Source organism: Spea bombifrons, chromosome 4 (genome assembly GCF_027358695.1).
Source record: "Spea bombifrons isolate aSpeBom1 chromosome 4, aSpeBom1.2.pri, whole genome shotgun sequence".
Taxonomy (NCBI): Eukaryota; Metazoa; Chordata; class Amphibia; order Anura; family Pelobatidae; genus Spea; species Spea bombifrons.
In genome coordinates, this window is record NC_071090.1 from 96,792,860 (window position 1) to 96,806,110 (window position 13,251).

General features: G+C 41.7%; 1 protein-coding gene across 2 annotated transcripts in view; it reads left to right on the forward strand.

Annotated features, from left to right (window-relative positions):
- The window catches only part of SLC23A2 (solute carrier family 23 member 2), a 43,795-nt gene extending 36,222 nt beyond the window's left edge, over positions 1–7,573 (forward strand). For both annotated transcript variants that reach the window (XM_053465209.1, XM_053465210.1), the window contains 6 exons: positions 804–951; positions 1,662–1,767; positions 2,846–2,975; positions 4,451–4,588; positions 5,085–5,180; positions 7,016–7,573. In XM_053465209.1, the coding sequence (XP_053321184.1) occupies positions 804–951; positions 1,662–1,767; positions 2,846–2,975; positions 4,451–4,588; positions 5,085–5,180; positions 7,016–7,248 (851 nt within the window). In that variant the 3' untranslated portion in view covers positions 7,249–7,573. The remainder of the gene's footprint in view (positions 1–803; positions 952–1,661; positions 1,768–2,845; positions 2,976–4,450; positions 4,589–5,084; positions 5,181–7,015) is intronic.
- The last annotated feature ends 5,678 nt before the right edge of the window (positions 7,574–13,251 follow it).

Sequence of the window (13,251 nt, forward strand, 5' to 3'; positions counted from 1 at the left end):
CTCCCTAGTGAGAATAGTCAGAATGGTTCCGATGCAAATCCTCGTACCTCACAATTCCTATAACTAGTTCTAATTCCAAAAATGTCAGTATGTTCCGTATGCACCGTTAAACCATTACTCTGCAAACTACGCTGGAATATTCCAAGAAAGCTTGGGGGTTGGAATTATTTTTCCCGTTCTTATATCGTTTTCTTTAGCGTCTTATTTGAAATGTTCTTCGGACCAAATTTTCTGCCGTTAGTTTATGAAGACAATTTCTTAGGAGCGTGTGTCATCCGCTTCACAGAGGATCGTGATCACACGGCCGTTAAGCTTTCTGTACTCCTTTTACTTCCCATGTTCTATAATCATAAAAGTTAAATATATATAAGCTAAAAAAAGTTATATATAACTGCATATGTCTGTCTCTCCCAGTATTATCCCCAGTCATATTCTTTAAAAAAAAACTATTATTCCATGGAAAATTGTAATACCTTTTGGGGTCTGTTCACTAAATGGAGAGTTTGAACTCCTTTAATTAATACATTATGATGATAAAGTGAGCTTCAGCTGCTGGAAGAGCTTTATTGGCCTTGTATAATGTATAGGTAAATTATACATTATGCAGGGCGAGCTCCGCCTTTCTTGCTGGAGAAACCTACCAGTGTCGAACCTTTTGTAATGTAAAGTAGGGAGCTGAAACCCCAACCCTTTAGTGTACAAACCACTCTGTGTTCTGTCTTCTCGTTCCCTTTGGCCTTGCTTCCAAACGGTGATTCTTTGACACTAAAGCCTGACCGTCTGTGCTTTCCGTCCATTCACAGTTCAGTGGGGTCTCCCCACGGTGTCTGCGGCCGGTGTTATCGGGATGCTGAGCGCCGTGGTGGCCAGTATCATTGAATCTATCGGAGATTACTATGCCTGCGCGCGCCTGTCTTGTGCACCCCCTCCTCCCATCCACGCTATCAACAGGTAAGCCGGCTCAAGACACCATCCGAACACCGCGTCCGTTCCACGTTAATTCGTCAGACCCGAGCCAAACCTGCAGCGGCCGTGTTCTGGTTATTCGGGGGAGATCGCGCTACTCTTATGTATTTAAGAGCAGAATGCCAAGTGAGAGGACAGTGTGGTGGAAAATGCTTGCGGTGAAAGAGGGAATGTTTGCTAGATTAATTACATTTACCTATAGCTTGTTATCATGTGTTATTGTGCAATCAGTGCCATTGTTGTAGAGACAGTATAGAAATTAACTACATGGAGGCAGAGATTGGCAACAACCCGGGGCAACGGCCATCACGATCTGATCTACCTTGTCTCGCTCTTACAAAGGAAGCTCAAACTGACCAATCAACAATCCACAAGTTAGCAGAAGGGGGTGATAACTCAGTGGGGAGGAATAATTATGCAGATCCAGACAAAGGGAAATTGGATACCTTTACCTTTTAATACATATAGATGTTTATTAGTATAGTATATTCTATTTAGGCTTATTAAGTATTTGACTGTGAGTCCAGCTTAAAACAGAATGCATATTTTGTTATTGAAGCAGAAAGATGAGTTTTGATATTTAACCCGTAGTTTAATTCTCTCAATTATTCCTGACCTGTGTCAGTGGTTTTACACTAGTAGTGATATTCATGCTCTTGATCAAAGGTGGTAATGTTGTGTTATCTGTTTAACAGGGGAATTTTCATTGAAGGCCTCTCTTGTGTGCTGGATGGAGTTTTTGGTACCGGGAACGGCTCCACGTCATCTAGTCCCAACATCGGTGTGCTGGGCATAACCAAGGTAATGTCATAGAACGTGTTAAAAATATTAGCCGGTGAGTAAAACAACCACTGATATTTGACATCAATTTTAGTCTAAAGCTAGAGGCTTGGATGCTATAGAAGGATGTTTTACTTTACTTCTTGCTATATCCTATCCACCATAGCCTAATTTCTTGATACTCCTTGAATCTCCCCTGACTCGCGTATTTATGCTTCGGTGGTATCTGCGTAAGCAGCAGTGCGTGTTTAACCCTTTGTACACAGCGTTTTCAGGGGCTGAGTGTCAGTTCTTATTTCTCTGAAGCCATTTAATCTTCTCTAGTGACATGTTACAGCGCCCTCTGCTGGCTCTGCAAATATTCTAGCAAATACAATTGCAAGAATAAAACTAGGCTTCTGAAACAATTTTAAGTTAATTAGGAAAAATCACATGTCCGTCATTGATAGCGTGTAATTATATGCACCCAGAATCTCTTAGGCAGACTCTGCTCACAGACCCCCTCTATGCATGCTCCCAACAACACCCGATGGGGTAAATTATCTGTACAGACAGTTGGGGCGCAAAGACGTTTTTTGGACCCCCAACTGTCTGTACATTCATGTTGCTACACTCCAAGGAAGAGTGTTATTTGGGTTCCTGCAAAGACTGAGAAGTATCAATTATTTTAGTTTGGGGGTCTCAGTATCTTTTTTTCACATCCACTTGGGGTCAGAGCGAAATTGCTAACTCTTCCAACACAACAAGGACTCATGTGAGTTGAGTATTCCTTATAGTAGATAATTTACACACTGCCACTGATTTATTTATACTCGACGTGTGAAGTATCCCCCACATTATATCCTTTTGTCTGAGGATAAGATACGGCTGTCATGTATAAAAAGTGATCTTATCACCTTAGCAACCAATAAAGAAGTTTGCTGGATTTATTTGTTGCTATGGTAATGGTTAAATAAACGAGTAATACTCGGGTTTCAACAGATGTGATTAAATAAAGTGAGACATTTTTGTGTAAACCTGTTAATTGTAGACATGTTTCGTAGGATATGTGCACTTGCTCTGCTCCACAGCTGATCACCCTTCCATCTTGTCTTTGCAGGTTGCCAGTCGTAGAGTTATCCAGTATGGTGCTGCATTTATGATCCTCCTGGGCATGATTGGAAAATTCAGTGCCCTGTTTGCCTCCCTGCCTGATCCTGTCCTTGGGGCCTTGTTTTGTACTCTTTTTGGTAAGCAACGAGCAGCACAGAACAAAACATAGCACCTGGTGGGTTTCCCACTCTAACCTATGGGTTAGATCAGGGGTTGACAAATCTGGTTTGGATCTAGGAGCCAGCCAAAAAAATTAGGAGCCAACTTTTTTTCTTCCTCAATAATGTTTTTCTTTTCATATATTAACCCCTTGTCCGCATTTAAGGGATGTTTATTGGGGCAATATGACATAGAACACACTTTCTTCTGTGCTGCGCCTTCATGATAGGGGGTATACCATAAACACCTGTATGTTTAACCATTATACCATTATACCACACACTCTAACACACATGCTAACATTCTACACTCATGTACACAAATGCTAACGCCATACATTAATACACACACTATATGCTGACATACATACTCATGCTAACGCCATACTGTAACACACAACACCATTCATGCTAGCACCACATTCTTATAAATATGCACACACTATCCAACAACAAGCACATACTGGCTATACACCATACATAAAAAACACACTAACAGTATTCACATACACAGTGACTGGCACTATATACATTTACACACACACACACACACACACACACACACACACACACACACACACACACTGACTCTTGCACTACATGTGCGTACATATACACACATACACATTGAGGCTGACACTATAGTAGACATATACACATTGACTCAGCACTGTACATAAACACGCATACACATTGACTCTGACACTACAGTATACACTCACATACACTATGTGAGAAAAGCATCAGGATGCGGGACCCATCAAAAAACTTACGAGTGCGGGTGGTTTTTCAGGTGTTGTGGGCGGTCAGGCAAAGTACCTGCGGGTTCCAGTAATCCCGCGCACTCCCACAAGGTTGCCTTCGCGTTGCTCGCACACAGCATCTCTTCTCTTGTTCCGCCCAGGAACCCAGCTGAGTCACGTGAATGTACGTCACGTCACATGACTCTGCTCCATTCCTGCTTCCCCTGGGCGAGACAAGAGATGCTGTGTGCGAGCAACGTGAAGGTAGCCTTGCGGGAGTGTGCTGGGAATCTGCAGTTCAGGTAAGAGGATGGGGGAGTTTGTATGAGTGAGTACGCGTGATTGAGGGAATGAATGAGTATCAGTGAATGGGGGAATTAAATTCTTCACCATCTCTAAAACCTGTGACAGAATGTTTGCGGGAGCGGGCGGGATTGGACACATATGTTGCGGGAGTGGAACACACACGTTGCAGGAGCAGGCGGGATTAGGAAAACAGTCCCGCGCAGGGCTCTAGAATATAACAATGTGTTGTTAAATTTCCAGTTTTGTCTTGCACACAGCTTTTCGTCCCAAAACCGTAGGCTGTCAACGTTGTCTATTCCATTAATCATGTGATTAGCAGCTGAATCTTTAGTATTGACTTTCATTAGCGGGGATTGTTTATTTTCTTTGGCCAATTGCCGAGTTTCATTTTTTTGTTTCTTTCAGGTATGATCACCGCAGTGGGTTTGTCCAATCTTCAGTTTGTGGATCTGAACTCTTCTCGAAACCTTTTTGTCTTGGGATTCTCCATTTTCTTTGGCCTTGTGCTTCCAAGTTATTTAAAGGAGAACCCGCTTGTTACAGGTATGTACCATGCCTTGCTACGATGTTGCAGTTTTGACTGAGCCAAGGAAAAAATGTCAAGTATCTGAATTCCATGTGAAGACTTCAGGCCAGATATGTCACCACATGCAGCAGATGGAAATATAGAGAAGTAGTAGCAGTTATACATGACGTGCAAACATTTTCCTTACTGAATGGTGGGCCAGTACATATTTGTGTCAGCCCGGATATGACAATACACAGGTGCGGAATCTAGTTCGCTTAATTAATGTTTCTATAAAACCTTTGCATCTCAGATCAGATCTGCTAATCCTCTGGTTTTGAGCGCTGGAAACGGGTCAGGATTTCTGGGTAGCAGCCATACACCATGTACTTTTTCTATTTAATGTATTGTATACATTGGCCTAATTGAAACCTAATCAGCTACTCCATAATTGCGTATCTCTGCCTATAAACTATTAATATAATCTCAAATCCCACAATCCTATCTCTGTGATCTTTTCTTTTTCTTTTGTAGGCATTGCAGAGATTGATCAAGTGCTAAATGTACTTTTGACAACAGCCATGTTTGTGGGGGGCTGCGTTGCTTTTATTTTGGACAACACTATACCTGGTGAGTAATTCATGACCATTTTAAGCTTCAACTAGAAAAGACAAGTTTTTTTCATAAAAAATCATCATAAAATTTTCATTAAAAAACAACCTTTTTTCAGACCTCAGATATGCATCAAAGCTGACTAAGTCTATGGGCTTGTCACTCAATGTCTCGCTACCTTCTCCACCGACCACTGTGTCCCTGTCTCTTTTTCTGCAGCTCCTCCTCTTCTCTTGCCTCTTGTTCTTCTCAGCTTCGTTATCCAGGTACTTCCACAAAACAGAGGAGCCTCCACGCACACCCTCTCCCTCTTTTGGAGGAACGGGGAGAGGCTGTCCCTGTGGTGCGTGACGTGGCTCTGCCTTTTTGCAGAAGTACTTCCAAGATTCACAGAGAAAGAAGCGTTTCTTGTCCTTCTCTATGAATCTGCCTCTTGGAGTACTTCTGCAAATAGACACAGCAGGCACCACAGGGACAGCCTCTCCCCCGTTTCTCCGATTGTGGAGGCTCCGCACTTTTACGGAAGTATCTGGATAACAGAGCTGATATTTTGGAGAAGCGGACGAAGAAAGACGGAAGAACAAGAGGCAAGAGAAAAAGCGGAGCTGCAGAAAATGAGACGGCGACACACAACGGTCGGCGGATAAATATTGAGTGCATGAGTGAGAGTGAATGAGAATGTAAGAGTGAGTAAAAGTTTGAGCAACGAAATGCAAATGAAAATTCTGAGCTCTCTGCTTCATTTTCATTTGGGGGGGCTGGTTTTTGGGCATTCGCACAAATCTAATGATCACTGTGTAAATCAATCATAGTGATCACATGCAATAAATTACGTGAACACTGAATTGTTAAGATCTTCCCTCTCCTACTGATACTCTATGATCTTGTGTCAGAGCGAGAAAGCAATAAAACAATTGTTTTCTTTGTTTTCACATCCTTTATTGCATTTTAAATACCGTATTTGCTCTATTATAGGACAAGGGTTTTGTCAGCAAATGGTCTGAAAAATACCCTTAGTCTTATAGTCAGACCTCTATTTGAGGTCTGATTAGAAGACAACCTCGAATATAAGACGAAGATCCAGATCCCCCACAGCGCTGCAGGGGACCGGATCCTCCTCTCTGGCAGCTGGTGGGCGTCTGTGCGATGTGACCTTCCGGGGCTCATTCATAGAAGCCCCAGCGGAAGTTGTTGCACCAGCAGAGGTTGTCTGCGCGCATCGCACAGACCTTCATCGGCTGCCTCGCTAGACACCAAGGAATCTGAAGCACGGGGTCTAGTGATGCACTGGCAAGTCGTGGAGGGTAAGAGTGGCATATGGGGGAGTATAAGGGAGTTCTGGAGGCAGAGTGGCATATAGGGGGTCAAGAGGCATATCTGGGAGGCAGAGTGGCATATAGGGGGGTATAAGGCATATCTGGGGGCAGATGTGCATAACTGGGGGCAGGTTGGCAAATAAAAGGAAATAAAAACAAAAAATGCATTTTTATTAAATATGAAATAGTTTACATGTGAATTAATATTTACTAGTAAAACTTTTTTTTCTTATAGGGTCGTCTTTTATTCAGGCTTTTTCTTTTTTTCCTAAATTAATATTCAAATTTTGTGGGATCATCTTATAATCAAGCAAAAAACACTACACATCCATATGAGTGAGTGGCAGAATATAAACAGTGGGGGTTATTTTATATACAGGTCTTCCCATTTTTTACTTTTATTAGGATCCAAAGTTTCGGGGGTTGTCTTTTATAATCAAGCACATAAAGTAGTTAAATTATTTTTTTTCCCAACAAATATTTGGTTTACGGGAAAGAATACTGATTTATCCTAACAAACGTGATCTGCCTTCTCAGGAACACCAGAGGAAAGAGGTATCCGTAAATGGAAACGCGGGTTAAGCAAAGGGGGCTCTGGCATCGAGGGGATGGAGTCCTATGACCTACCGTTTGGCATGAACTTTCTCCGGAAATACAAATGTTTCAGCTACCTTCCCATCAGTCCCACGTTTGCTGGGTACCAGTGGAAAGCTCTCCGGAGGAATAGCAAGAGCCGGAGAACAGAAGAGGAACCAGAGCCCGCTGTATAACGCTGGCCCCCCGCCACTGCCGTTCATATCTCGTCGTAAAGTAACCTGTTGTTGCAGTCTTTTGAAGAGTTTACCAAGCCTTGAACCCGATGTGGGTTTTCTTTTTGTTTATTTTTGTTTCTGTATATTTGAATATCACAATTCCAAGGCTGAGACCAAGGGGTGCGTTTATGGACTTCATGAACCCTCTCACCTCCTTTTTTATATTGTGCCGCAAATGCAGTAATTTAATCAACTTGTTTTTTTGTCTCCCCTGCCTAAATGATCTCATTTTTTGGCTGTCTGAACCCATCCGCACTCCTTATTTCCTGCTTTTTTAGGTTTGTCCTACTCTGGTATCTCAGTAGTTATCTCAACACTGGTTGGTTAAACGGGTATCGGTGCTGATAACGGGCGCCCTTTGGCTGTTTCCCTACGTCTCAGCTTGGGAATATTGTTTAAATTATTCTTGGTCCCATGTTTCTTCGGATTCTTTTGAGAGATGGAGCTCCAGCAGTGCGGGGCTATCATTGTGTAAAATATCCATTACCCCTGTTCCTGAATCTCTCCATGATCCTCTCTCGGAGAGATGGAAACTGGACTCCGTCTATCTGAGAGGTTTAAAGGCCAGTAAGCAAAGCTCACACGTTATATGATACATGATTTTCTACCAGTTTCTAGTATGCTGCTCACTAGGTTCTGGTTCCGGAAAGTTCGGTTTTCAATAGAATTGTTAATTTATTGGATTGCCTCTGCACCCATTCATCAGTAACTATATAAAAACAGACAAATGATTTACTATTTTCAGTTTAATTCTGTAATTTCCCTATTTAGTGAGCTAATTATTATTACCATTAAAAAAAAAACAAAAAAAAAAAAACCCCGGAAACTGAAGATTTGGTTTCTGCTAAATATGTTACATAAAGAAATATTTAATTAGACGTGTGAATTTCATTCCATTTAATGTTTCTTACATAGACTTAACTAGTGAGCAGGATGGAGAGTGAAATTACAGTATTGCCAGTATATTTGCATGATGGATGCTCTTCAGGGGTGCAGGTCCCTCTGATATAAAGGTGCTGGAGCCTTGCCAACGACCTGGGAACGTTTTAAAACTGCTTTATTTACATATATATTTATGTATATATATATATATATGTCACCGTGATACTTGGGTTTACAATTTTTCTCAGTATTTTCTTAGACATTTGAAGTAGCATTTCTCGGCTCCTGTGATCTCTAATCCAGACAGCAGGGGGTCAGGAAAAAACCTGATATTTTCATGACAGTGTCATGTGTGACCGTAATGCTCCTGTGTACGTGTATATAAATATAAAAATATACATATGTGTACATTAACCCACCCTGGAATGTTCCCTTTTTGTTGTCCCTTTTGGGCAAACTTCCCAGTGATGTCCATTTCGTGTTATGAAGGCACTTATTTGTACCTAGTAGATATTTTAATTTATTTAAGGGTATGTTTCCCCCGGGGCAGTAGCAGCAGATCAATCTGTTTACACAGAAGTCTGCTGCCTTTAGTTATCCCTGTCTCCATAATAGAGCCAAATACTAATTTTCTAGGAAATATTGTATCATGCACTATGGTGGTCCACACATTGTATATTCTAGCTGTTGGGCACATGCATTTTTATCATTTTGTCATTCCCGCTAATGTCATATGGGGTATATATTCCAAATTTGAGTCCGCTCATTCATTCACCAGTACTTGACTACACGTCTGCTGTCCACATCCACTTGCCAAAACTAAATGTATTCTTAAACTCAATAATTGAAATGTTTCTGATTCCCATCTTTTGTCACCATCTATCCTGCAGGCCCTTTAATTTATATTCACCTTTCTGTTAATCTTTTTAATACGCTGCTTTTCACCAAATCCTAGTTTGCATTCAGGAGAGATTATGTATGGAAGTGATTCTGGTGCAAAGTTTGAACGGTAGTCATCACGGTGATAACTAGGACTATGTCCTTGTTGACTGGACCTATTGGTTGCTATGGGGATAAGCTCATTTTTTTTATTTTATTCATCCTTGTAAATGTACAGTATTAGATCTAGTCCCAAACTATTTCATATCTTACACGTCTTACTTGCACTGCTTCATCACTTTCTCCATTTGTGCAATTGGCTTATATCTTTCAGCATAAAACTTAATAAAGTTAAAGTCCTTCTTTGAGCTCTGTAATAAGATGCCACCTGACCTCTTACATTACAGCAATATACGCACAATTGGGTCAGTGCGGTGTCTCCTGCGTAGAGTGCGCGGCTTGGTATTCACAATCTCTCACCCACCATGGCCGCTGTTACTTACTGTGTTATACCCACAGAGCAAATACAGTGTTAAAAGAAACACTGCATATAAATCTCCGCAACATCTGTCTCTTGCCTTCATTTAAATTCAGCAGCGAGAGATGACGCGTTACAATGTTTTCTTAATCGTATCACGACGGCCACTTAGGGTTTATTGCTTGACGTCATTTTCCAGATTCCTAAAACACTACCTCTGTGGTTCTCAGACCTTTACGTCACGAGGACTACTGTTAATGAATAACATCAATAATCATGGTACCTAAGGGTCCAAATTAATACTCAGTGCCATATTAACCAGAAATATAAAAAACAAATTCATGTTTAGTAACTAGAAGATTGTTCTCCTACTTTGAGCTGACAAGACGTCCAGATTCTACATCACAAGCCTTGTGACGTCATGGCAAATCGCTGAGAGGTCCTGGGCTCCCCTGGTACCTAGAATAGAAGCCTTCACCCATACTCCTTTCAGTGTTATCTTATATACATTATTACCCCCCCCATTGCAATAATGGTCATAATGCAGGCATCCCAACAAATCTCATTCATAACCATTTCAGAGCATTCCCTTTTTTTAATTTATTATTGGCTTCATTCATTAGAGCATTACGATTTCTGGGGAAAACACACTAATGTTTGCATTCTGCTGATGTACCTAGTTTTAAACAAAAGGACATACAGAAAAATATCCTTTTATGTTAATGTTGACAACTAGTGTATCTTCGCTCAGTGAAGGTTATTGGTAACTTTAACTCCTAGACGGCTGGATACATTAAAAACTACTTCCAGCAGTTAACGAGTTAATGACTGGAATTTTTTTTCTGTTTTTGGGTTGTGGGGTGGGAGTAATTTGTTACAATTTTTTAAAGATCTTTTTCATATTTAGTGTTTTCCTAACATGGCTTTCATTTATCGTTGAATTATATTTAAGAAAGATAATGTAATATTGGACCAGATGTTGTGAATAATAGTAGAAAACAAAAGCTATTTTATTCTGTATTTTTAAAGCTGTTAAATATAAATAATAAAAATAATTTACCTGCAGAGTTTGTCTTCCTGGTTTCCTATTTCTAAGAATAATTAAAAATAATATGTCATAGAAAGGGAGGTTTTGGTATATGAATTGATTTTTCTCTGCCATTATAGTATGAGCTGTGTTTCTGCTTCTGAGAGCTGGTCGATCATGGGTTTAGTGAATGATATTCCACCGATAAATATGCTTCTTTTACACCAGTTGGGCAGATCTCAACAGCCCCCTCTAGAGGCCAAGGATGCCTTGGCTCGCTCCAAACCCTCCTGTTTTTCTTTTCCTGTCACATACCTATGATTATAATTACAGCAATTACACTGACTGCCAAACAAATGACACAAGATAGTCTAAATTAACTAAGTTTTGCTAAAAACAGCGATCGTTTCCCTTGTATGTATCTGCCTGGCAGAGCCGGATGTGGACGATGAGGCAGCCCTGGCACTTTAAGGCCGGCAGCCCCCGATCTGCCGCTGGAGTGGCAGGTCAGGTGAGTATGGAGCGCTGTTGAGCAGAGGCTACCGGCATTTGGGTGCTGTGCCGGATGGCTAATCTTAACAACATAGCTAAATTGAAAAGGAATACGCCTGATATCATGCGCATTTAATGTATATAACGTCTGCGTGCCCCTTTCAATTAACACCCCCTCCTATCACTCAGAATCCCAAACTATGCATTTGCTTTCTTTCACCTCCCCACAGTTACTCCCACAAACCAGTGCTATACTGACCCCCAGCCAGCCATGTCAGTGCTCCAGGGGGTCTTATGATACCCCGCATCCATTGACTCCAATGGGAGCCCTTTCCTGCCATTCATTGCCTTTAAGCAGCCAAAAATGGTGTGAAAATCAGGCAACTGAGGGGCAGTGCGCTAGAACTTCTCCAAAAGGTAAGTCAGAATTTTGTTCCTCTGTAAAAAGGAGAAATTTTATTTTAGTTGCTACCTGATTTCTTAGGCAGGAAATAGTTGTGTGAGAGAATTTTTCACGCTGTGCTGTTCACGTGCGTTTAGGGTTGCCACCTTTCTTGCAAAAAAATACCGGCCATGCTAATTTGTATAATTAATTATATATGCGTGACATCACAGGAACAAAACGTGCACCTACCTTCCCTCCACCCAATACTTCCTGTCACAGAAACATAATGTGCACCTACCCCCCTCAATATTTCCTGTCACAGAAACATAATGTGCACCCCCCCAATATTTCCTGTCACAGAAGCATAATGTGCACCCCCCCAATATTTCCTGTCACAGAAACATAATGTGCACCCCTCCAATATTTCCTGTCACAGAAACATAATGTGCACCTACCCCCCCAATATTTCCTGTCACAGAAACATAATGTGCACCTACCCCCCCAATATTTCCTGTCACAGAAACATAATGTGCACCTACCCCCCCCAATATTTCCTGTCACAGAAGCATAATGTGCACCTACCTTAGTTTACTTTTATCAGTGCAGCCAGGTGTAGGGACATAAGGCTTTTTCCTCTGAGTCCACAGACAGTGAGCTCGGACAGGCCGACCGGCCGGTCTGCGGATGCTGCCAGACTCCAGAGCGCTGGGGAAGGGATGTCATTAAACTAAACCTCACTTCCCCCAGCGCTCAGCCTCCGCCAATCATGCACACAAGCATTAATCGGTCTTAGATTCAGGATAACTTTACACCTATCCTACACAAGCTTAAATTACCCTCTACCACATATGCGGGGAGACTGCTTCACATATCTAGTAGATTAAAGACTCACACCATAGATATACGTCAGGCACACATTGCTTAAACTGAAACGGTCAAAGACACAGAGCAAACGTTATAATGAAACGGAGCGATCACCACAGCAATGAATGAAATATTTCTGCTAATTGCTCCCCCTTACAACTCTGTACAGAAAGTGCTCTATATACACCCCGGGCCGGCCTTTGGGGAGCGCGAGCTGTGAGGCCCCACAGGGCGCCATGGCAACAGGGGCGCCAGGAGGCAATCCCATGACCAAGGGCGTCTTTAACACTGGGCAAAAGGGGCAGCTGTTAGGGAACAAAGATGGCAGGTCCTATGTGTGTTATCTGCGTGCTGGTCAGGTTCTATGTGGGCAGTGTGGACGCCAGGGCTGGCTTTGGGGTGTGCAACCTGTGATCTATGCCTGTAATTCAGGGGCATTATATTATACCTTTAATGCTGAGTTTATATGTGATTTCCAATTGATTAGGGGGAGAGGACCTCTCAATGTCACGGTAGGGTCAGAAGGAGGGAAGACTGCACTGAATCTCACAGTCTTCCCCTAAAATATTTTTTGGGTGTGGGAGCGGAGGGGGTGATTGCATGCTAGGGAGCATGGAGCAGGGCCCAAGGAAATTCTTGCCTAAGGTCCATTTTTTCAAAATTTAAAAAATGTTTTTGTTACAAAGATTACATTGTTAGCTTTTTATTTCCTATATTTAATGTATTTAGCGTACATTATTGTTACCAGTGTTTCCAGTTATATATTATCACTTTGTTGCACTTGCACAAAATAATCTCTAGTTGTTAGTTACAATATTTTTTTCCTTTCTTTTTTGTGGGGCGCTAGAGGAGTAATCCACAAAGGGCGCCTGAACACCTACGACAGCGACCCTTAATCAATCTATCTATCTATCTATCTATCTATCTATCTATCTATCTATCTATCTATCTATC